This window comes from Girardinichthys multiradiatus, chromosome 10 (assembly GCF_021462225.1).
Source record: "Girardinichthys multiradiatus isolate DD_20200921_A chromosome 10, DD_fGirMul_XY1, whole genome shotgun sequence".
Classification (NCBI taxonomy): Eukaryota; Metazoa; Chordata; class Actinopteri; order Cyprinodontiformes; family Goodeidae; genus Girardinichthys; species Girardinichthys multiradiatus.
The window spans coordinates 32,095,811-32,122,316 of record NC_061803.1 but is presented as its reverse complement, the minus strand read 5'-3'; the positions used below and the strand labels follow the sequence as shown (position 1 = coordinate 32,122,316).

At 41.3% G+C, this 26,506-nt stretch overlaps 2 protein-coding genes across 5 annotated transcripts in view; one reads left to right on the top strand and one right to left on the bottom strand.

The window, feature by feature from the left end:
- Positions 1 to 22,769, bottom strand: part of ccser2b (coiled-coil serine-rich protein 2b) — a 45,145-nt gene extending 22,376 nt beyond the window's left edge. For 2 of the 4 annotated variants that reach the window (XM_047376275.1, XM_047376274.1), the window contains exons 1-5: positions 22,298 to 22,769; positions 4,000 to 5,264; positions 3,747 to 3,914; positions 3,337 to 3,507; positions 3,184 to 3,257 (exon numbers count right to left, since the gene is read on the bottom strand). In XM_047376275.1, the coding sequence (XP_047232231.1) occupies positions 3,184 to 3,257; positions 3,337 to 3,507; positions 3,747 to 3,914; positions 4,000 to 5,221 (1,635 nt within the window). In that variant the 5' untranslated portion in view covers positions 5,222 to 5,264; positions 22,298 to 22,769. The remainder of the gene's footprint in view (positions 1 to 3,183; positions 3,258 to 3,336; positions 3,508 to 3,746; positions 3,915 to 3,999; positions 5,265 to 22,297) is intronic. The other 2 variants (XM_047376273.1, XM_047376272.1) reach the window with 2 other exon arrangements.
- Positions 22,770 to 24,770: 2,001 nt separating this feature from the next.
- Positions 24,771 to 26,135, top strand: drd6b (dopamine receptor D6b). Its single transcript, XM_047377821.1, has one exon. The coding sequence runs from the start codon at positions 24,771 to 24,773 to the stop codon at positions 26,127 to 26,129; it is 1,359 nt and encodes a 452-aa protein (XP_047233777.1). The 3' UTR covers positions 26,130 to 26,135.
- Positions 26,136 to 26,506: the final 371 nt, after the last annotated feature.

The window sequence follows — 26,506 nt, the reverse complement described above, 5'->3', positions numbered from 1 at the left end:
GTCTGATGATACGACAACAAAGTTGATCATTGACCTCCTGCCTAGGGTATCCTGGTGCCAAGTGCACTGATGGACACCCTTATGTTTGAACATGGTGTTCATTATGGACAATCCGTGACTAGCACAGAAGTCCAATAACAAAACACCGCTTGGATTCAGATCGGGGAGGCCATTCCTCCCAATCACGCCTCACCAGTTGTCACTGTCGTTTCCCACGTGGGCGTTGAAGTCCCCCAGCAGAATAATGGAGTCCCCAGGAGGGGCACTATCCAGCACCCCCGACAGGGACGCCAAGAAGGCCGGGTACTCCGCACTACCACTCAGCTCGTAGGCCGTGATGATAGTCAGAGACCTCTCCCCAACCCGAAGGCGCAGAGATGCGACCCTCTCATCCACTGGGGTAAACCCCAACACGAGACGGCTGAGTTGGGGGGCAACAAGCAAACCCACACCAGCCTGCCGCCTCTCCCCGCGAGCCACTCCAGAGTAGTAGAGTCCAGCCCCTCTCAAGGAGATGGGCTCCAGAACCCATGCTGTGCGTGGAGGCGAGCCCGACTATTTCTAGTCGATATCTCTCGACCTCCCGCACCAGCTCAGGCTCCTTCCCCCCCAGCGAGGTGACATTCCACGTCCCTAGAGCCAGCCTAAGCATCCGGGGATCGGGCCGCCGAGGTCTCCACCTTCGTCCGCCGCCCAATCCTCTTTGCACCGGTCCCTCACGGTTCCCCCTGCAGGTGGTGGGCCCACTGGGGGATGGTCTCGCGTCTCTCGTTCGGGCTTGGCCCGGCCGGGTCCCGCGAGGAGCTACCCGGCCACGAGGTGCTCTCCGACGAGTCCCGACCACAGGCCTGGCTCCAGGGTGGGACCCCGGCTCCGCCGTACCGGGCGACGTCACGTGCCTTGATTCTGTAGTCATCATGAGGGATTCTCGATTCTCGATTCCAAATCATCATTTTATTTTGGTTACACCTCTAAATAGAAAGTATATACAGTCTCCAGAGTTTGCCAACAGAAAATCTGCTCTATTTGTTTGAAGAATCAATGTAATGGGACACACCAGGGCAACAGCTAACACCTCATCAGTTAAAAGTTCCAACAACGTTATTCAATCCTTTCCAAATAATGCTTTCTACGTAGTTGGGTGACAGATCCACAAATATCTGAAAAAAAATCTAAAATTGAGATCTCTTGTCACAACCATAATTTAATGTCGAACCCAAATGTCTACAGCCTGCACTGAAAGTAAAGTAATTAGCCTCCCTGTTTCAACACTTTTGGAGAACCCGATTTCTGTTGGGTTTTTGTTTTGCGGCACTAGTGGCCTTAATTTAAAAACATTTTCTTAAAGTAGACAGACAGGAAATGGGCTGGGGCTCAAAGCCGGGACAACCACGTTGAGGACAAAGGCCATGTACATGGGTTGCGTTGTTTCCGGCAGGAATGGTCCAGTTCGGGTGTGTTTTGGTCCACGTAACTGATAAAAATTTCATTTTTAATAAGTTGGCATCTTTAGAACATGCACCAGAGGGCATGAGATCTAGCATGAGTTAAAAGCACTTTTACAATATAACCACCTGTCCCCATTATCCCAACCCATTGTTCTGACTGACTGTAAACCTCTAAACATGGATGAGAATAAAAGGGACAACAATTGGTTGGGTCAACAGGTTAAAAAGACTTTTGTAAAAAAAAAAAAAAGAATCTACTTTTTTTTCTCCAGGAAAACAAAACCTTCTGAAGCCATCTGTGGATCAGAATATCCGGTTCTTTACTGACAAACAGGTACTGGCTCAAACATTTTGTTTAGTCAAATCACCAGTGTAAATTTAGCCACTATTACTAAATACTTTAAGGTAGGATAAATGTGTTTCTGCCATCTCCATGTGTTTTGTGAAAGGCACAGATTTTCTACGTATTGCTAACCTCAATGCTGCACCATACATCCTGTTGTCCTGCGCTGCAGCCTTCATAACTGCAAGCAAACAGCTGTGTGGGATGCAGCTATGTCGACTAATAATCTATGAATGTCTAGAGGTCATCTGAAAGCTTATAAGAGAAAAGTTGGTTGAAAAAGGCTTTTGTGAATGGAAAACTATTGTTCCTGTGATTCCACATGCTGATTCACTCATTTTTGAAAAGAAATCAAAGCAGGAACCACATAAAACATTTTGATCCAGACGTCTGGCCAACTTGGTGGGATAGTTGAAAAGCTGCAGCTTCCGGATGGGAGTGCAAACAATGAACTGATGAGTTCATTTATCTTTGCTTTGGGTGGGGCCAAACTGCACCTGCAGCATCTCCACAGTGTAACAAAAAACTGTTTGTTTTGAGGTAATTGTACTGACCTGTATATCACACATACATATGTTTTTTGGTGAATGAAAATTAGGTAGAAGGTTTTCAGTTATCTCACTCTAAGAGTTCACATTTTCAGCTTATAATGCTTTATTTGAAGAAAGGCCTTCAGTTCATGTCAAGATTTCTTGGACTGGACATCAAAAGGGAACTCAAACTAAAGTAAAGTTTCAGTTAAACCAAGATACTGAGACATACTTTGTTACCAGTCAGAAAACAGACACATTACATTTTATTTCCTGGATCCTACAATGTCTAAAACAAAATATAATAATTTACATCTCTTTTTTTAAGATAAATAAAGTTACATGAAAAACTTAATTTCTATAACTTCACTGAGAGTTTAGAGCCACAGAAAAGGGACTAGATAAGGCAAAAACATCTTAAAACTCTTAGATAATGAAACTCTGGGTTCTGTTAGATGCTAGCTCAATTACAGACCCTTCAACATTATAATACAATCAAAGACAATTGCTTGGTCACAGGTATACAATGGACTTGGTTCTTAAGAGACTTTAACAAACGCATCAGTGTTAAATTTTGACAATCCACAGGGTCTTGTGCTTGGATCAATACATTTAAATTAATATATGCGTCCATAAGGTCAGAATGTTTGGTAACAGAACACAAATGCCCATGGGGGCAGAGGAAAGAAAGAAAACAAGTTTCTGACCTTAGACAAGACAGGCATTGCTCTGCTGGATCAGATAGATTTATGGACTAATGATCTCTAACAATACAGTTATTCTAGATTTTAGAATCTTTTGATTATTTTTTATCCAGACATTTCAATAATTTTTAAGGTTTTGTCTAAACCAGTTACAATACCTGTTCATGATAGTCAGGCTGACTTGACTTTCTCCGACGGGAAAGTTGGTTAAGTCTGTTCTCTTCTTTATCACCTGAACATAAACAGGAGTTTTATTTTATTTTTAATTGGACTTTGAGTGTTTAGCTGATATTAAGTCCTTTAAAATTCACCTCTGATGGCAGTCCAGTCAAGACTATCTTCCAGGAAGCACAATCCTGTTGTCTCGGCGACCTTGCTTATGGCATCTTTGTCATCATCAAGTCTTGTGCACGACTGGTCAAGTCCTGAGTCATCCTCTTCATTTTTGGACGAGAACAGTAAGTTGCCAACTCCTCCATTTCCTGACAACAAAAAAAGAAGAGAAAATATTCAAAATGTAAAAATTTGAACCTAAAAGAAGATGATTCAGGCAGTCTGAAAAACTGACCCACACTGTTAACTGCTAGTCTGTTCTTAGTTTGAACTGAGCTGATTTTACATTGATGTCAGCTTCTTCACATAAACACATGAACAACATACTGAGCTGCTTTGCTGATATTTGCAACAAAACATCCCAAAACAAATGTTAAGAGTGTCTCACCAAGGTTGTCAAAGTCATCCATGTACTCCTGACAGATGTCATTCCTGTCCAGGGAGGAAGTGGAGGACAGGGACATATCCTCCAGCATCTCACTGACAATCGATCCCACACCCTGGGTTACCACGTCATCAGAAAGCTGCTCCAGCTCCGGAGCCTCTAGAGTGTCTTCTGTAGGCACATCAGATATAGAGATGAAACCTTAATGAGATCAGAGATGTTAGATATAATAATGACAACAGATAGAGGAAAAAACCTGGGCTGTTTTCGGTAGATGAAGGCGCCTGGACTGAGTTCTTTCGTCTGATTGGTCCTCTGTTAACCTGTTCACCTCTGCACGCATTGGTTCCCGTTGCTCGAAGAGGGCGAGACTGCTTGATGAGTGATGGGCGGGACAGCTTATAGCTGATACCACTGGATCTGGATGTTGGACTCGGTAAGAGGGGCTTCCTTAGGGCTGATTGTGGCAGCTGGCCGGGGGTGCCAACACCCACCCTCCCTAAAGCAGCTCTGCTCACAGGTGATTTCAACAAGTTACCTCTTGGGGGTACCTGTGAGGAGGTGGAGGGGCCTCGTTGGGCAGCCCTGTTGCTGGAGTAGGAGCGAGACATGTTGGGAGAGACGGAGGTCCTGGTGAGGGTGGGAGAGGCCTGCTGTCGGACCTGGGTGAGGCTCCGGGACCGGAAGCGATCATTTTCAGTCAGATGCACGGAAGCAGCACAGCCAAGGTTATCGCTAGAATGGGAGCGGCTGGCAACTGGTTTCTTTAGGAGGGGAGAACCAGATCGAGATCCAGGACCCGAACCAGGCCTCGTACCTGCCAGTCGAGTGAAACTCTGAGGCTGTCTCAGAGAACTGTTCACCTTTGTCCCTGCTTTAGATCCTAGACTTGTGTTTAGGCTCTGCTTTGTGACATTGGACAGTACTGATGAGGTTGGATTCAGTTCGGAATCTCGAGATCCAATTTTAGAAACAGAAGGAGCTCTGGGGCTGGACTGTGGAGATGGTGATGATGATGATGATGTAAGCTGGCCACGCCCTTTCGCTACAGAGCATGTGGCGTGTTTTTTGGCATCACGCTGTGACAGGACTGGTTCCTGCTGCCTCTGGTTGAAATACAGCTGGAAAGTGCTGCGATTCTGTACAACAGTCGCCCCTTTCCCTTTCTTGTACTCAGCCTCTCCGTCCATTATTTCATCACCATCAGCAGCACTTTCCTTCCTCCAGTTTGTGGAAAATGAACACGGCACTCGGATGAATCCATTCTGCTTTGCAGAGGACGGGGGCACAGTGACCCCTGCAGGTCCGGGGTGGTGGTAGAACCCGTTGGTTAGACGAGTTCTGCCTGCACCGGCTGCAGCTCCATTGGTTGGGGCAGCCACTGGAGCCGTCTGTGACCGGGGCCGTGAGCCGAACTTTGGCAGCCTGGAAACCAGGGTGGGCATGGTGGGAGGGTCAACAAAAGGTGGGGCTGACATCAGACTCCGCCCACTTCACCATGGAGACACTTAGCCAGTAGAGCTGCACAGGAAGGAGAAGGAGAGAGCTGAGAACATGCACAAACAAGAAAAGTCACAAAGTCATTAAAAGCTAATTAAACATTTTTTTATATTTATACAAAATTAAGCAGGTTGGTTAATTTATTTTACTGACATAATGTCTAAACAAAACTATCAGAACAGTTCTGATACGGAGGTAAAAAAAAATCAAAATATTGTGATTCTGATACACAATTACTGTATGAAATCCCATTATTAGTCTGCATGTAAAAGTGATTAATCATAACGACGAGAAGGTTTTCCACATAAACGTTTTTGATTTTATATTTGATTGATTATGAAAACACTGTTTCTCTCCAGCTTAAATGCAGCAGCTGCAGTGGATATTTAGAACAGAGTGGAAATTTAGGAGACTAAATCAGAAAAATCTTAAAAATCTCAAATTTCCCTGTTAACAAATGGGGATTAACCTTCCTGAAAGGTTCTTAGCTTCAACCTTAACAGCCACGCTGTTGAGAATGTGAAAAATTCAAAGAGACCCTGTCAATGATTAGCAGCTGTAACATGTGGCAGGCGAGTCCTAGCAGGCATGAATGCGGGCGCATGTGTTGACAACGCGGCTACAACTGAGATAACACCTGAATGCACCACACCCATAATAAAAATGCTAAGTTGTTACAGCTTCAGTAGATGGAAGGCAGACGTACTCAAAACACATGAATGTTTCTGACACACCCACAACGTCCTGGCAGTACATCTCACAAACACACAAATGAATTTAAACACCCCAAGGCAAGAAGCGTAAAACCTGTTCCTGGGAGACAAACTCACTTAAAAGATCAGTAATTTAACCATCAGAATAGTAAAAGGACCAGGGATGAATGTTGGGAAACTGCAGGTATAACTAAGCTGTGTGGTTCATAAGGCTAAATCCAAACTATGCAGGTTCAAAATGATAATAATGATGCAAATACAGGACCTGATCATATAAAAAAAAAAAAAAAACAGTATGTGCGAACACATTTCCAAAAATATCTGAAGAACACTTTAAAATTAGCTCAACGCTCTGAAATAAAAATGCTCTAAAGTTTCCTTTAAATATTTCAGAGTATATATAATTTTATCCCTTGCCGGTTTAATGAGCTGTAACTGATCATTTCTACTAATGAAAATTCAGAAGCTCTGAAGCCTGCAACAATTAATACAGCGGGAAAAAAAAACTGTAAAAGTCCCAACGTCCAGTCAATGATCACATCTGCACTGTTAATCCCAAACTAAAGCAGAAAAGTTATTTTGGGTGTGTAAACATGCTGTAGCGCCTATTTGGTAAACACTGCTGCACATATAACTGTCTGTGTGTCTCTGCATACAACCAACTCAGCATTTTGAGGAATGTTGTACCTTTATTTTAAATGTCACTTTATGTTTTATTTCGTGCACTGTAGGGCAGTATAAACCAATTGCATATCTACAACGGTTTTTATGGAGTTTTTGCAACAGGTTTTCTGTTGTGATCGTGGTCATTTTGGGGAGAGGAAATTAGTTGCATTTAACTGCATTTCATGTCTGTATTAACATCAAAGTGGTTGGTAAGCATCAAAGTGATTTAATTGTTTTTTCTGTCCCTCTGCAGATGACTTAACTCAGCCCTAACCATTGTGACCAATTGGCTGGATTGTGGAACCAAATGTGGGTGTGACCCAATTTCCCATTTATGAAAAAACAAAAGACAACAATCATGGCACTAAAGAGAAAGTTCACTCTTATCCTCCAACGGAAAATAGCTCATTTACAAAGCAATCGCCAAGGTCTGTAACACCAGGAGTTTCTTGGCCTTGACTGAACTGACTTGACAGAACTGATTTCATGGACAATAAAGACACAAAAGTGAGAAACCAGGCAGGCAGGTCTCACCCTCCTTTCATCATATTCACTAATAGGAATCCCAGTTACACTCAATGAGAAGAACATTGATATACATTTTGAAAAGAATCATCTGTTTTTCAAAGCTGGTTCAGCGATTCCTCTGCAAAAAGAGAAAAAAAAAAAACAATTTTTCCTCAATATTTAAATACTTTTCTAAATTATCTATCGCCGACATATTTAATTATGACTTCATTCACTTAGCAGCAGTTGGAATCAAAAACCATGCAAGTTTTCCATTTTGGTTGTTTCCAGCATTGTGATATATTCATCCTAAACTCTTCATGAGTTACAGAGGCCAGGGCTGAGAGTTCTCAATAATCTTTCCATAACTTTTTGTTCCCGATCAAGTCCAAAAATTGACACAGGACAACATCATCCCAATGCCCTGCAGCCTCAGCACATGGTGTCTTCATTTAAAGTAGAACATAAAACAACAGGCTCCTCAGCCATTTCCTCACTCAGAGCCACCCAGCTATGCATCACAAGCTTCTTTAGGCCTGGAAGAAAACAGCTGATGGGAACACACTGCCACAGCTGAGGAGCTTGTGATTTCAGTGTGAGAGAAGGAGTTTTTGTTTAACAACCATCTCAAGGTTTAACAGGATTACACAAACAGTCCAGCTTAAAGAAAGAGGCTCCTCCACGTGTCAGATAACAGATTTTGATGATCGTTCAGCATAGAGCACCATCAACCCTCGACTGTTTCCATCCTGCAGTGAAAAGAGGAAGATGAGCTGCAGTAATGAGCTGACTCATGACTTCCCTGCTTCTGTCACCATCACACAGTGGTGCTGCTTCAACACTCACCATTACCACCACAGAGACACAATCTGCAGCAGAAACAACCAACATGGAGTCCAAACTGCAGCCTTTCTATGTTTCACATCATTCACAGAAACAGAAGGAGTGATCAAAAGCTACAAAGCTAGAAAATAACCAGCTAAATAAACACCAGGCTGGCTTTAATTACTTCTTTTATGGCCTAACGATGACAAGAAATGATTCTGTATAACTTTAACCTACCACCTTCAGCAGCACACTTGGGGACTGAAGGATCATTGTCAGGCTGGGATGTCCCAGTTCAATCCCAGGTATCGGATTTGGGTGTAGATCACAGTTGGTCTCAGGAGTCCCCTTTCATATATCTGCTGTCTGGAATATTTCTCAGCAGCACCACCAGCAATTGTATTTTGTATAGCTATTTATTTTAAACAATCAAGACTTTGGCCAGTGTCTTGCCTTAAATGATTTAGATCTATATCTGGAACAAATAATTCTGATAGGAAATGTTCTAATATCAGCAACGTTAACAGAAATCTGTGGAGTATCCTGGTTCTAATCTCCTCCATAACATTCATTAACAGTAAAGTCTATTCCTTCAAATGTGTATTGAGATGCAAATGTTAGAAGTTACTTTTAAACTGTAGCCTTTGGTCAAATGTTCCAGATATTCTTCCACAAGCATCTTACTATAGTTTGCTGGAATTTTGGCCCATTCCTTAAATAGAACTGGTGTAAATGAGTCACATTTGTAGACCACGTCACTCGCAACAGTGTCTTCCTTGCGGACTATCAGTCCATGTTCGTACAGGACTTGTTTCCCCATGGATAAAGACATTATCTTACTCATTTCAGCCAGCATCTTCACATGTCTTTTACTTTTGTTCTGGGGTTAATATGCACATTTGAAACAAAAACACGTTCATCTCTGGGACACTGAACCCAGACTTAAAGTATGATCGCAGGACGTTCATATTCTATTTATACTTGCATAAAGTGTTTGAACAGGTGAACATAGAATGGCATTTTCAGGCCCCTTGAAATTGTACCCATGGATGAGCCAGTGTTGTGGAGGTCAATGATTCCCTTTCTGATGTCTTGGGTGGTTTCTTTGGATTTTTTTCATCATGTCAGTCAGGGTGTTGCCTGAAAATACAGTAGCAGGTGTGCCTCCAAAAGCTGTGACTCAGAAGCTTACAAAGCCCTAACATCATCATCAAATTAAAAGCATAGCAATCTCAGTGTATGTGAACCGCTGAAGAATGTAATGCAAAATGTTATGTCTCTTATTATTATGGCATTTAGAAAAAAATAATTAATTTTGGTACTCATGTAAAACAGCAAACGTTTCATCTAGTCAACTGTCAAACAATAAAAAAAAGGTTACATCTATTTTTTTATACAAGCTATTTTAATATCTGGTTTTAGTTGAATTTGCTTCTGGTTCCAGCAAAGTTACCTTTTTGGTTCTTGTAGGGGTGCTGAAAAAATAAAAGATTACTTGCCTGGAGGTTAGATAACTAAAGAGGGAATTAACTGTTCAAACTAAACCTCTTATTTACAGTGGAAATCTGGAGTTTTTACTTATAGTCATATTATTTTAAAGTAACACTACTCTTACTTGAGTACAATTTCTGGGTAGCCACCTGTAGTTCCTGAATGAACAACAAACATGTTCTAACAAAAAATCAGTTAAACCCAGTTAAAGTGAGACTTCTTATTTTTACACAAGCTTTGTTGTTTGAGTGACATTTTCTATCTGCTGAGCCTGCGGTCATGTGGAGGTCAAGATATTATACAGAAAACAGTCTATATTTATACTTACTTCCATTATTGAAACCTACAGATTACCTAATGTAAGTATGTTGAGAAAAAATATAAGCCTTTAAGGGATGGATACCGAATTTTAGGTACGGTACTTTTATAGGTACTGACCGAATTCCGTCGGTACTAGAGAGGACCGATTCACGTAAAATCAAATGGTACCATGTGTCAGTACCTAAATGCATCATGGTGACACTGAGGGAGCAGAAGAGTGGGCGATTTTCCATGCCGGACATGAACACAGCATTGCACGCACAAGAGCGTAATGATGTCAGTAGCCGCTGGTACCGTCAACAAAGCATGGCTGATGCTTGAAAGTAAGGCTCCACCTTTAAAATGCGATGCAGATTATGCTCGCTGCAATATTTGAGACGTGAAGTGCCAGGCCAGCGGTGGGAATACTTCTAATCTGAGGAAGCACCTGGTTAAGCACAAGTTTTTTCTCAAGACTGAAGAGTGCACACTTTTCGTCAGCCTCAGAGCTACGGCTATAACTTCTGCATTTGGCACCGTTGGCACGTCTGCATCCGTTAGCGACTCAATATCTGCAGCCAGAAACATGGGAGAAGAATTTTTTGAAACAACAAACAGTTGGATGTTTTGATAAATTCATTAAAGTTTATGTATTGAGAAATAAATATGGTAAATAGAAAAATGTTTAGATTTTATTATTAAACAAATTACCATTTATTACCACATAAACACACACAAAAGTACCGCAAACTGGTACTGTTGAGTATCGGTATCAATTCCCAGGTACCGGGTATCGGTACCTTATGGGTTCAAATGTGGAAGATGCCCATCCCGAAAGTCTGTCACCTTTTCACAGGCATTATGGGACTTGTTTTACATTTAGGATACTTATATTGTGCATCGTGTCATGAGGCTGTTTTTGGCAGCCCTGATAAAGTTGTAGTTGGTTATGTCTGTAAGTCAGTTTAATGTTCCCAGCAATGGTGGAAAAGAATGTGTGTGTGTTGGTCTTCTTGGTATGTATGCGATGAGCCGCACTGCAGCAGACTCTGATGTGAAGGACACACAGGAGGAATGGAGAGAAGAATGAGGCCATGACTCAAAGATAATGAGGTGCTGCATCTGTCTCTATTCTCTACTTGCCTCTGTGGCGCTTCTTTTCTTGTCCATAGTCAGCTTTTTTATTTTTAATGTAAAACCTTTCTGGCCGAGGACAGGTTTTATAGACACTTTCTGGATATGCCTTTCTTAACTTTTGATTGAAGATCTTCTTTTCTTTACAAACGTCATACAAGTGACTCCTAGAATGTTAACCTCATGATAAAGAATTTTATAAATCATTTTTCCTCATCATCTGTTATCCTTTTCGTTATACAAGTCATGCTGGGCATAGGGCAGTGCTTTAAGGTGTTGTGCTCATCATCATGTTTATATCTTTCTGCTCTTGAAATTATCATTTCACAACTTCATCAAATTATGATTTCCTTGATCGCTTTTGTTTTTTGTCCCTTTACTTTTTACGAACAAATTGTTTCTACTGTCCTCCTGTGGCCTATACAAAGCCCAGTTGCTTCTGTAATCTAGTAGGAAAAAGCATTCTATCCCCAGAATCACTCCAAGCCCAACTAGGCTTATAATGCATTTTCAACACTAACATGTGAGTTCATGTGCGTTTACTGGGTCACACATAAAATCTGATTTTGAAGCAGAGACAAAGGTCACCTAAAACAAATGTTTTTGGACATCACTGCTTTTTTATAGCTTGCATTCAGCTCTGTATTTTATATTCAGTTTTCTGGTTTTCTAACTGTGGATAAACATGGAATATAAAGAAGCTTAGATTTCAAGAGTTATTAAATATAACCAAAGGTAAATAACAAATAAAAATGTTTTAAAAATGTTTTTTTTTTTATAAACCAGGAAAGAAATATTTGAACTCAAACCATGTGAGATTGAAGGAAATCAAACTGAAATCATGTCTGTATCTAAACATGTATGTGAATACAATTATTAATGATGATTTAATTTTCAGTTTTAACTAAGTAAGTGTTTCCTTTAAGGAACATGTTGGAGATTCACAGACATACAACAGGTAATCAATAAAGATTTGACACTGACCGGCCTACGACATGGGTTTCTGTTGGAGGTGAATGTTCGCTGGGATCAAAGTGTCTCCATGTGACCAGAGCTGATCAATCAGAGCCTTCCTCCCTGTGCTGGTTTTACAACAACCGTCTCTCTGAGGGGAACTAAAGCTTAACCCGTCATCTGTAATCCTGATTTTACCGTTTCTACGCTTCCATTAAAACAGGTGTGTGTTTAGGAAACAAACACAAACACAACCTGTGGGGTCGTCCTGGTTCTGATGAGTCAGCAGAGCTGGCTCAGAGCCAAGGAGTCCATCTGAAGTAATGAATGTACCTCTGGGGTCAAAGTCAGCTACAGCACAACTTTTAATTGCTACTGAAGAAAAGCTCTGCTCTGATTGGTACAGAGACAACAAAACAATCAGGTCTCTTTGCTGATTACCACCTGGATAAAACACCGAGAATATTAGGTAAAACTTCCAGGAATGTGTCCCGACCTTGACAGCTATGGTACCGACTTCCTGGTAACAGATACAAAGGCGAGCTGATGCTGTCATTTTCCCTAATGTAGCTCCAAGCAGCAGACTGTGCCTGAAGACAGGCCAAAGGTCAGAGGGACAGTCTGTCGGCAGCTACAGGGGTTGGACAATAAAACTGAAACACCTGTCATTTTAGTGTGGGAGGTTTCATGGCTAAACTGGACCAGCCTGGTAGCCAGTCTTCATTGATTGCACATTGCACCAGTAAGAGCCGAGTGTGAAGGTTCAATTAGCAGGGTAAGAGCACAGTTTTGCTCAAAATATTGAAATGCACACAACATTATGGGTGACATACCAGAGTTCAAAAGAGGACAAATTGTTGGTGCACGTCTTGCTGGCGCATCTGTGACCAAGACAGCAAGTCTTTGTGATGTATCAAGAGCCACGGTATCCATGGTAATGTCAGCATACCACCAAGAAGGACGAACCACATCCAACAGGATTAACTGTGGACGCGAGAGGAAGCTGTCTGAAAGGGATGTTCTGGTGCTAACCCGGATTGTATCCAAAAAACATAAAACCACAGCTGCCGAAATCACGACAGAATTAAATGTGCACCTCAACTCTCCTGTTTCCACCAGAACTGTCCGTCGGGAGCTCCACAGGGTCAATATACACGGCCGGACTGCTGTAGCCAAACCTTTGGTCACTCATGCCAATGCCAAACGTCAGTTTCAATGGTGCAAGAAGCGCAAATCTTGGGCTGTGGACAATGTGAAACATGTATTGTTCTCTGATGAGTCCACCTTTACTGTTTTCCCCACATCCAGGAGAGTTACGGTGTGGAGAAGCCCCAAAGAAGCGTACCACCCAGACTGTTGCATGCCCAGAGTGAAGCATGGGGGTGGATCAGTGATGGTTTGGGCTACCATATCATGGCATTCCCTTGGCCCAATACTTGTGCTAGATTGGGGCGTCACTGCCAAGGACTACGGAACCATTCTTGAGGACCATGTGCATCCAATGGTTCAAACATTGTATCCTGAAGGCGGTGCCGTGTATCAGGATGACAATGCACCAATACACACAGCAAGACTGGTGAAAGATTGGTTTGATGAACATAAAAGTGAAGTTGAACATCTCCCATGGCCTGCACAGTCACCAGATCTAAATATTATTGAGCCACTTTGGGGTGTTTTGGAGGAGCGAGTCAGGAAACGTTTTCCTCCACCAGTATCACATAGTAACCTGGCCACTATCCTGCAAGAAGAATGGCTTAAAATCCCTCTGACCACTGTGCAGGAGTTGCATAAGTCATTCCCAAGATGAATTGACGCTGTATTGACCGCAAAAGGAGGCCCTACACCATACTAATAAATTATTGTTGTCTAAAACCAGGTGTTTCAGTTTCATTGTCCAATCCCTGTACATTCACCTGCTGGGAACAGCTTCAAACAGAAAAATACACTCAGTTCTGCAAACTATACAAGGAGTTTACAACAAATCACTGATATTATTACCTACATGTTTTCTATCAAACAGAAATTAAGGATTTTATACAAAAATCACTTTTAAAAAAGGAAGTGCCAAATGTTACATGAGGCTTATTCCAGGAAATAATCTGGAGAATTTATTTAGCATTCACAGGATTACAATCATCTAAAAAATATTTTCTGTGAGTAATCAAAAAATAATAATACAAAGGACTAACTCAGATGTTTCTTTTTTGTTACTTGTACAACCACCTTTTCAAAGCAGAAAAGGCCAAAAATCAGCCAAAAGAGATCAGTTCATTGCAATGATTATTTATTTCTGGATTTGTTCATTTCTCATTTTCTCACAAAATTATTTTGCTACATTGCAATTATGTACGCTTTTGTTGAATAAGTTAACTAATGTTAACTAATGAACAGGAAATGGCTGGAGTGTCAGCATTACTGTACACAATGAAGCCAGTTTGGCATCACATGCAAACCTAGGAAGAAGCCACAGTGCCCAAATTGACACCTTAAAGGCTGACTGAAAATTTGCAGCTGCTCACAGGGAAAGCCAAATGGCTTCTGAAGAAAACGTTTGATAGTCACACGGGACAGAAATTGAGCTTTTGGGACACAATGACACGACACGTTTGGAGGAGTCAAGCTGAAGCTTTCAAAGTTAAAAAAACTACTAACTGCATGGTGGTGGTGGCATCATTCTGAACTGCTGTTTTGCTGCCAGTGGTACTGTGGACAGAGTGAATAGAATAACAAAGATGGAGGACTACCTTCAGATTATTGGACGTCATCTCAGATCAGCAGCTATATGGCTGAAACTTAGAAGCAGGTAGGTCTTCCAACAGAACAATGATCCAAACGGGTTTTGGAATGGTTATAGCGGGCTGGCATTATGCTTCTGGAATGACCATCCTGAAGCCCCAATTCAAAAGCCCAAAAGAATTCATACAAGTGCACCACTTCTTGTCTCTATAGAAAACAAAAGACACATCTGTTATATGATGTGTCACTTTCCCATGCAAAATATTGGAGAAAAAAATTCCAGTTTAGGAGAAAACCCAACATATCTAAGTGTATAATTTAGTCAAACTGTACAGGTAGGAGCTGATTTATTTTAAAAGGTCGCATAAAGACCCAAAAGGTCAAATTGTAAGTACATAAAATAACTAAAACAATAAAAAGAAACAAGGGACTCGAACAGACACTGACAGAAAATAAATCTCCAAAAACAAATCTAGCATCTCCATCATTTTACACCACCTGACCTCCTCCTCCTCCTCCCCCTTCACTGTACATCAGCCCAATCATGCCGTCATGCTCCATTTCTTTGCTCACTGAGCTGAAAGGAACTGAAGGCCGGCAGCTAGAAAGCCAGGAAAAAGGTCAACTGCTTCATCTCAAACCTTTAGATTTATCCAGTTAATCTGAAGAGCAGCAACACCAATGGTTTTCATTTTATAGATCATTTATGTTTAGTATAAGGATACTTTTTAAAACTGATGAAATTCAGGTTACACTACCAAAAAGAATGAATTATAATTCTCCTATTTGACAAGCTTAAAAATTAGGCTTGATTAGACATTAGGGCAGAGAAAGGGTTCATGCTGTTGAAGGTTAAAGTGTGACCAACCACCTGTCTATGCCACAGACGGAGTGGCAAAACGACAGATGGTTCCACACTGGTCCCATTGTGGATTGAAACCTGGACGACGCTGGGTCCAGAGTGCAAGCTGCAGTCACTCACACATTTCTGTCCATTAAAGCTGTAAGACAAGCTCAGTTTCTGCAGCAGGATCCTCTTCCAACATCCAGAGATAAATGAATCAATAGAAACCTGATCCGAGGTCAGCCACTCTCATGCTGAAAAACAAACTGAACGACGGCGTCAGGCTGTGGATCAGCAGAAAAAAAAAACGCATTGAAGCTCTCTTATCTGCAACACCCCTTCACAGAATATTGTATATTTCTAGCTCATAATTTTTCTGTTTAATGGATAGACATTCTGGTTCAGTAAATGATTTCAAAAATACACATTTGTTCCCATTTCTTTAGTTGAATCTAGGTAAAATACCAACGATAACACAGTTTAACAAGCAGGACACAAAAAACAAAGGAATTCCCAGAGAACTGAAAACATGACATACAGGAGATGATCAACTAAAGCATGATGCATCTCTCAGGTCCTGTGTCAAGTCTCCGCTGACACAGAACACTTACAGGCCTCTTTATTAGGCACACCCTGCTAGTATCAGGTTGGTCCCCCTTCGGCATTCATAAGTGCCTTAATTCTTTATGGAACAGACTTAACAAGGTGTCGGAAACACTTCTTAGAGACTTTTGTAATGTAACGACATCATCACTCAGGTGCTGCAGATTTGATGGCTGCGTGATGTCCAGAGATTTGATGACTGGAGGAAATTGAACTAAATTGAATTCATTGTTTGATTTGAACTTTGTGACAAGGTGCATCATCCTGCTGGAAGGTGCCATCACAAAATGGGTACAATGGTCATAAAGGGATGTACATGGTGAGCAATAATAGTTGTATAACTGTACATACAGTTCAGTACGCTTCAATCAAGAAAACAATAAATAAAAATACATGATTTTTCTTTTTACTTACTTTTAGCAGTAGACAAAAAATCTTCTTCAATTTCTGAAATTAATTAGATTTTATAATGGTAAAGCATAGAACTGAACTGAGATTATCAGTATGCATTTGTTCAGTACATGTGTGTACAAAACTAACAGGGCTGGACCAGATACTTTCGGCATGAATGCAATTCTGTTACAACCCTAATACTCATTCAATGTTTAACTGGTACTGAGGGCCCAACAGTGTGCCAAGAAAATGTTCCCCACACCATGACACCACCACCGCCAGCTTGAACTGCTAATAAAGAACAGGATGGATTCATGCTTTGATGTTGTTTGCACCAAACTCTGACTCTACCATCTGACTATTGCAGCTGAAATTGGGACTTGTCGGACCAGGCAACGTATTTCCAATCTGTCTACTATTGGTGAGTGTTAATTTTAGCTTCGGTTTTCTGTTCTTAGGTGACAAAAGCTGCACCTGGTGTGCTCTTCTGCTGTTGTAGCACCTCTGCTTCAAGGTATTGCGTGATCAGAGATGAACCATGCCATGTGCAAAGTCACTAAAATCCTCGTTCTTTCTTATTTTGAGGCTCACTTTGAGCTTCCCAAGTCGTTTTCAGCACTTCTAGATGCCAATAAGCAGTTAAATACACTACCAGTCAAAAGTTTTAGAACACCTTTCTCATTTAATGGTTTTCTTTTTGTTTAGGACTATTTACATTGTACACAGATTCTCAATGAAGGCATCAAAACAGTGAATGAACACATATGGAATTGTAGAATACCTTTAAATATGTTATATTTTAGATTCCTTAAAGTAGCCGCCCTTTGCTGTGATGACTGAATTATTAACCTTTGGCTGTCTCAATGAACGTCTGGGAAGTTTTTTCAACACCCTTTGGAAAACCATTTCAGGTGACCACCTCATGAAGCTCATCGAGAGAATGCCAAGAGAGCAAAGCAGTAATCAAAGCAAAGGGTGGCTATTGTGTAAAAATCTAAAATACAAAAATGTTTAGAGTTATTTTACACTTTTTGTTTACCACATAATTCCATGTGTGTTCATTCACAGGTTTGTTGTCTCTGGTGAGAATCTACAATTTAAATAGTCATGAAAATAAAGCGACCCATTAATTGAGAAAGGCATTCTAAAACCTTCGACTGGTAGTGTAGGTATACCTAAAAAAGTGGCAGCTGAGTGTATGATATCGGTACTTTCCACAAAAGGTGAGCATAATAACTCAACAAACAAGCATCAGTGCCGAGAGATGCTTAGTGGAGCAATTTTAGGAGTAGATCTGCCTTAGCGTGAGCCTTGAACCACACATTTAGCACATGGGAATAGTTTTTTTTTTTTATTAAACTGCAAAGATGTAATAGTTAATCAATGATAAAGTCACAAATATGTTGCTTCATCCTTCTGAAAGTGTCAACCCCATTGTAATGTGCATTTTCAACATGAATAAACTGCCATCACCAGATCTAAATGCATGGGTTGCTGTTAATAACCCAGATTTTAAACAGATGGACCTAACACAACTGCAGATGAATGTGTGTAAAAACACAACTTAGCTACAACAAACCAGCACATCTTAAAATTCATGTTAGGGTCATAAATGCCCAACAAATAACCAACGTGTCCTCAGCTGCTGGTTTTCTGTGACCATTTGTGATACAATTTACAGTTTTGACACCTTTAAACACATACAGCCTCAGCTGATGTCACCCTGATTTCACACACAATGCCTGAATGTCCTGCCTTGTTGGGTATTAAACCCACAACTCAAACTCACCGCCAGCACCCACTCAGACAGAGACATCACAGCTGACTGAGAGTTGCCCTCTGACACATACCTCCACCATGCTGATGACACCACCATACGTTATGTCCCTCCCAATTTGCCTGCTGTAGTTTTCTTTCCCACAGGTAACTGGTCAGACTGGTTCACATGGTTCTGCTGCATTATGAAACACAAACAGCAATAATCTGATGACAGCAGATTATGTCCAATCTCTGTTCTGTTCCATAAAGACTGGATTTCATAGTTTCTACACATCAGATTTTCACTGAGGGAGAAATAATCTACATTACCAGTATAAAACCTTCAGATAGCAGGAAAAAAAAGCAGAACCAGCAGGAATATCTGCAATAGAAAAACTTCACATTCAAATTTTTTTCTCTGGGTTTCATAGCAACTTGGCTCAGACAACATTCCTGTTGTGCTTCAATTCTACCAGCAGCCATAATCTGCCACAAAGCTGCTCTTTCACCATGCTGCCCGGCAGAGGAGTCGCCTCGCTCTACGGAGAAAACCTACAGGCAGAGAGGAAACTATCTGAGGTTCAGAAAATATTCCCCTCTCTCTCTCTGTTCTTTATATAAGGTGCATAACAAAATACATAAAGATTTCAACACATTTTCTTTTTATGGGAGATTCAGTTTCCTCGTATTAGATTTGTTTTGTTTTTCAAAAAAAAAGGTCTAAATGGTTCAAACATTGAAGTTTGATGTCGCCATTTTGTAGCATCAACCCTGAAATTCGGATGACAGACAGTTCATCCTTAAATAAAACCTTTAGTCCAGTAAGCGTCTTCACAGTTCCCCCACGACTCACGTTTTTATCAACATTGTACATGTACAAAATTTTTTAGGAAATAGATTTTTTATTCTGTTTTTGCTTAACATTTTGTGAATATAACTGGCTTTCCTGCACATTTTCTACACAGTTTATATTTTTTCATTGTAAAGCAAGAAAACATGTTATTTGATCCAATTATATATTATTTTACTTTTGTTGATATTGTATTTCCATTAAATGGCTTTAGAGAAAAGTTTTAGAATCTTTTTGGACATTTTTAGTCATTTAAAACTGACAACGTTTGCAACTGATTTTCAAACACATCGATAACAATGAATCTGCTGAATATTTATAATTTCTAACAATAGTTTATACTTTTACACTATGACTTTTACACAGAATAAGACATCAATCCTCCTTAACATCATCAGCAGCAACAGCTGGGTTCAGTTTGAGTGACTCCATTCGAGAGAGGAAGCAGCGCAGAAAGAGACGCCACCCAGTCAGAGAGATGGAAAGATTCACCAAACATTTCCTGCCACCAGCAGCAACGCTCAGAGCAAAGACATCAATTATCCATCAGAGCTCCCTGGGAAAAGAGTCTGTGGCAGGAAAATGGGACAGGAGACAGCAGAGGAGACGTAAATGAGGACAGGAAGAGGAAAAGAAGACAGAGAAGTAAATAATGGAAAATAAAAGCTCCACTGTTAGCTTTAGCTTAGCTCTAATGCAAAACCAAGACTGGGAAAAGCAGCGAAGCTGAGTGACGTTTTTTTGCCCTCCACAGTTTGTCAAGTTATGTATTTTTTGGTTTATTTTTTTAATCACCTCCAGTTACCCCCCAACCCCACACAAAGGCGTTGGTTTTAAAGTTAATTAAGTTTTAAAGAGACAACTTGAGTTTAAATTAAAATACAAAAAAAGGTAAGGACGGACAGATAAATAGATCTTAAAGGATTTTAAAGGAACCATTTAAGCTAATTTCATATTTGTATACAGTGACAATAACGTCTGATTCTGATTGTCACACCTCCATGAGGAGTAACATGCAATCCTTCAGATAAATTTACTGCTGGAAAAAAAATCCAAAGTAAACATTTGATTTGCTGGTGGTAATATCTTGTATATAATGTTTTAGGTTTCTCCTCTGATAGTTCCTCTCTGTGGGGATTCAAGCAGCCAGAGGGCAGAAATTAAGTGGAAATCCCTGAAAGGGACGGATAGAGAAACAGACTGGATCCCAGCCAGGATGTAACACGCTCCGATCCGTTCCGAGCAGGCCAGCAGGTTCTCTCTGACAGTAGCTGAGTCAGCTTCTGTTCTACTGCTGGCAAAGAGAACCAGGCAGAACCAAAAGATGACAAGGTCAGCAGAGAAGCCGTGGTTAAGGCAGATTTAAGCTGGAGTGCACAGGGAGTAGATAACATAACCAGAAACCATAATGACTCAACATTTATGAGAAAAAATCAAAGAACTGAAGGAATAGGGTTAATGATTTCAGAACATCCAGAACAAGAAACAGAACATGTAGATTGAAACAAAACAAATTTACTTTCCTACTTTCTGTTTTCAAAACCTTTTGCAACAAGGCCAGGACCCCATGCACATCTAATAGAAATTAAAAGTAAACCACTGATAAACCAGTATGTCCTTATTTAAGATGGAATTGTTCCAGTCACATTAATAAACAGACCTCCACATCAGCTGGGTGCTAATCTGGCTGCTGAACAGGATTCAGACAAATTATAATGAATACATTAACAGCAGTGTCCAAAGTTCCTACATCCATGATCTAACCAGTGACCCTCAGCTGCAGTCTGAGCCAACAACTGAGACTGCACCAAGTTTTAAGAAGTGACAGACGGTAACTGTATTTTCAGCTATTCCATCCCATGCTGGTCTGAAGCATCAAAAAACACAACTCATTGTTAGATTCACATTAACCATGATGGATTTCAGTTAAAATCCGCAACAGAAGAACTTCCACAGTTTTATGTGGTGGTCCAGTTTCTCAATCTGACACACAGCAGTGATAGTCAAATGTACGCTTTTCTACCCAGCTGATAACAACCATGGTATGACTGTAGAGTGGTTAAAACCCCATTGATACAAAATATATATTTTGAATATCAAACATTTTTCCCCATTACCATGATGGCTGTATTACTACCAAACACTACTAATCTAAATGTATGACAACAAAAACTACAAAGGTCATTAGACCACTACAGGTCTCATGTCAATGGATAATATGAACCTGTCCCTTTATCCCTTTAACATTTCGATATCTTCCGTTAAATAAACCGAGAAACTGGCTATTATTTGAATGACTATGGGACACCAGTTTATCAAATGGATGAAGTGGTCAATCTTGCCAATTATGTGTTTGAAAAGGTGAGTACAGAATGGAATCATAAAAGTAGAGCCACAAAAGAAACAAACCTCCAGAATTAATCTAAAAAAAAAATTTATTTGCAGTGCAAACTGATAGAATCAGTGTAACAAATCTGCCAGAGAACTTAAAAGCAGAACAAATTTCAGTTTTACAGGTTTTTTTCAGATCTGTTTTCACCTGCAAAACCAGCTCCAGAAAACCAGCAAGTAACACAAATGGCTGTAAGGTTTAAAAAAAACCGGTGCTTTAAGTGTAGCTAAAAGCCCACATGACAGAACCATGATGCCCCACGCTCCTCTGGAAGCCACTTCAGAGGATTTAAACCAGTGGGACCTCAACATGGGAACAATGGGGCCACAGATGTAAAGAATGTGGCTGTTCAGAAAACACTCTAGAGACGTTCCTCACCCAGTCTCTGAGCTCAGGAAAACTGAACAGCCCTTCTGTTTAACAAAATAAAACAAAACAAAACAAAAATAGTAATCACATACAGGGCAGATGTTTGGTTCTTTTACCAAACAAACAAAAAAACGTAAAAATTAAAGCGTTTCCAATAACAATTAAGATTTTACAGAAAAAAATGAAATTATTATAAAGGTGATGTTCTGATTCTAAAAGGATAAACTTATTTCACCTTATTCAGTAATGTCCTTCCACTGAGGTTAGAGGCTTTGCTGATAATTACACAGCATTAACTCTGCAGAGAACACTGCAGTCCACCCTTACAGGCCGTTTTTTTTTTTTTTTTTTTGTACACATTTAGCTGTAATTACTTTACTTTTTAATCATATTTTCCCTATGTAATAGTTATTGCAATTCAATATCCCTGCATGTGGTTAAAAACAGACAGTATTGCGTTAATGTGACATTAACTGCAGATATTACTGCCGATTTCTTCTCATTTGGATTCATACTCACCTGCAGACACACCGAGCATCAGACCCAGACCAGAATCCCGGAAATGTCGCTCTTGGCAATTTAAAATCAACAGTCAGTCGGTTCGGATGTGTTTTAGTTGAATCCAACAGGACACTGTCTGACGGAGACACACGGATCCTGCACCAAACGATGAAGAACGGTAAAATCCTCCAGGGGAACCGGGAAGAGAAGGGAGGAGGAGCGGCGGGAGCCTGTGGTCTCTCCGCTCTGCTCGGGGCCTCTGGACGCTGCGGCAGCGGGGATCAGTGTTTGTTCGCTGCAGAGGTTTACCGCTCAGCCGAGAACACGGGTTCGGTTGAAATCCGCAAAAAGCTGCAGCTGCTATTCTGATTGAGAGCCGAGAGAGAGATAGCTGCTGAATCATCCACACACACACACACACACACACACACGGACATGCACAGCTGACTCTGACGTCACATTCCGGCTGTAAACATAACCCTTTAATGACTAGCTGCTGTTAAAACTACAGCTGGAAGGCAGAAACAAAGGCAGCTGAAGTCTGATTTAATCGGAACTCAATTTAATAAAAAAAGATTGTACAAAACCACATCATTTTCATGTTATGATCTGGAAAAAGATCAACACTAAAACTAAAACTAGCACTAAACCTCTTCAAACTACAATTCCAGTTTGGACAGTTACTGGTTACTGTGTTGACCAGCCAGGGGCTGAGAGGACAGGAAGGAGAAAAATAACCAGGATAGCTTTGTATGAGAAAGAAAATCAAGTTAAAGAAGGTTAATGGAATTGATAGTTTGATCAATCCATTCTGGCAAAATGACAAAACTAAACACAGCACCACTGAGCCAGGAGTACTTTCTATTTAAGTAAAACTTAGAGCATAAAGTTAATGGGAGTAATATTTCAAGCTGAAGAGTTGTAAGGGAAAATAACCAAGATTTAAATAGCATATCCTGGTCCAACACAACACCAAGGTTCTTTACATTATTACTGGAGGCCAATTTAATGCATAGCAGTGAAACAGCACTGGTGGAACACATATGCAGGTTTTTAAATCTTTAGAACATGTCTGTGGGCTAAATAAGTGGTTGGATTTATCAGGCTTTATGAATAATACCCTGAGTATCATCGAATGTCTCAAGCACTGGGACAAGCCCAAGTTACTTGTTGTGCCGTGGTGGGTGAAGATACGTTATTAACATGGACAAACTGGAATCTGTTTGACAAATGATGATCTAAACAAGCCTTTTGATGATCCCCATAGCATGTTCAAGCCTCTGTAGGAGAATACTGTGATTGACTGTATCAAATACACCCCTGACATCAGATCAGGTACAGACATGCTTTATCTGAGGCCATGTGAATTTTATTAGTGTGTTCCACCAGTGCTGTTTCACTGCTATGGTGAGCGCTGAAACCTGACTGAAACTCTTACGAGCCAAACGTAAAATTCAATTCAATTCAGTTTATTTATATAGCACCAATTCACAACACATGTTGTCTCAAGGCACTTCACAACAGTCAGGTACATACATTCCAATTAGTCCTAATCATTGAACAGTGCAGTTAGATTCAGCTATTTATTCAAATTGGATAAAAAGTTTTTCTATCTAAGGAAACCCAGCAGATTGCATCCAGTCAGAGACTTGCAGCATTCCCTCCTCCTGGATGAGCATGTAGAGACATTGGACAGTCACTGGTATTGACTTTGCAGCAATCCCTCATACTGAGCATGCATGTAGCGACAGTGGAGAGGAAAAACTCCCTTTTAACAGGAAGAAACCTCCAGCAGAACCAGGCTCAGTATGAGCGGTAAGTATTGCAGTAAGTCTACATAATTTGATGCCTGACGTTTCGAAAAATTCCAGAACTCCTAGCTGTTCTTTCAGTGTCTGTCCAGCAGAGGGCAGAGTTCCCCTTTTTATTTACTGGGTCTCACATATTTCAAACTTCCAGCTTCATAAATTATCTCCATGAATAATTCTAAATTATAATTTAGACATACACATTGGGACTGTAGTTTTCCTTTGAAACAAAGGAAAAACAATAATGTGTAGCTTTAGTCCACTGAAATTCCAGTTTGACGGGTCAATGAAATTTATGTTTTTAGTTTTTTTTGCATAAAAATAAATCTAAAATCTGGACTTCTGTTTTTTTTCTTTTATAATAAAAATGTTCTAGTATCTCTTGTTGCATCACCACCGTCAGTATCAACCCAGTTGTGTCTAGTTGTTTAAAGCAAACCAGCCGAGCTGACATTTGTTGGTTCTGTTGCATTTAAAGAGAAGCTGAGGTGACGGAGAAGTGAAGCATCTCAGGCTGCGTCTGAATCTCAACGCATTCAGACCCAGGGTTCTGACTGGAGCGCATCTCGCTGCTGAGTTTCAGCTGAAACATCAATTGATTTATTTTTTGTGCACAGCTTGACCTTAGCATTAACGCGTGTGGTGAGATGGACATGGCATGCTAAAGGGGACTTTTTATATCCATGGAGAGCTTTTTTAACGAGAGTAAAATCTCGGAACATCGAGGCCACCTGACCCAGCCGCAGGTGGAGGCTGCGGGAGAGGACAGACATGGACCGAACCGGGATCTCAGCCTCCGCGCACTGACCGGGTGTGTCCTGTGCGTCCTGATCGTCTCCACTCTGTTGGGCAACACGCTAGTCTGCGCCGCAGTCATTAAGTTCCGCCACCTGCGCTCCAAAGTAACCAACTCGTTCGTGGTGTCGCTGGCTGTGTCCGACCTGTTCGTGGCCGTGCTGGTGATGCCGTGGCGGGCGGTCTCCGAGGTGGCCGGGTTCTGGTTCTTCGGCCACTTTTGCGACACCTGGGTGGCTTTTGACATCATGTGCTCCACCGCATCCATCCTCAACCTGTGCATAATCAGCATGGACCGCTACTGGGCAATCTCCAACCCGTTCAGGTACGAGCGCAGGATGACGCGCAGGTTCGCCTTCCTGATGATTGGCGTCGCCTGGACGCTCTCCATCCTAATCTCCTTCATCCCTGTACAGCTCAGCTGGCACCGCGCGGATAATTCCACCCGGACCAGCCCAGGTGACTGCAACGCGAGCCTGAACCGGACCTATGCCATCTCCTCATCCCTCATCAGTTTCTACATCCCTGTGGTCATCATGGTGGGCACGTACACGCGCATTTTCCGCATCGCACAGACCCAGATAAGACGGATCTCTTCTTTGGAAAAGGCTCCAGGACCCCGTGCGCAGAGGCTTTCCACCTTGACGCACAACGAAAGCACACTGAAAACGACCTTTAAACGGGAAACTAAGGTTTTAAAGACACTGTCCATCATCATGGGGGTCTTTGTGTTTTGCTGGCTACCGTTCTTCGTCCTAAACTGCGTGGTGCCGTTCTGCAACCTGGACCAGCCTGGAGCTCCGCCGTGCGTCAGCGACAGCACTTTTAGCATCTTCGTATGGTTCGGCTGGGCCAACTCGTCCCTAAACCCGGTGATTTACGCCTTCAATGCGGACTTCAGAAGGGCCTTTTCCACCATCCTTGGCTGCAACAGATGCTGCTCCACATCTGCAGTGGAGACGGTGAACTTCAGCAACGAGCTGGTGTCCTATCACCACGACACCACGCTGCAGAAAGAACTGGTGGCTGGCCCCGGCGCACAGAGAATCATCCCGGCGCACACAGCGGAGGAGCTTGAGCAGAACTTTGACAAACTTTCCGAAGATCCCCGAAACCATCGGAATCTGCTGCTCCCTGCCATCCTGCAGTTTGAATGTGAGCAGGAGATCTCTTTAGACATGATGCCTTTTAATTCCTCCGAGCACATTGACTGCTGTGGTATCCCTGGTCAGACCCAGGACCTCTGAGTATCCTGGACTCTTTAGGAGCCAGGCCGATAGGCAATAAACCCGATTATTATTAAGCCGCATCACCATAAAGTTTTTTTTTTTTTTGCTTTCTGTTGCTGATTGTTTTTTTCATTGAACACATTATGCACCTCAGTCAAGTTAGAATATCATTAAAGTTAATCGGTTTCAATTATAATTACATTTAAAAAAATATAAGTTGACCTATATAGATTCCTTACAAACACAGAATGTTTCAGGTGTTCATTTCTGGTAATTTTGATGATTTTGACCAACACACGCATTGGGACGACTGCTGACTTGACAGTTGTTCACCACTCACTGACACCCTCCAGATGGAGCTTTAATCACAAAAGGTCACTGATAGAGAAGATGGC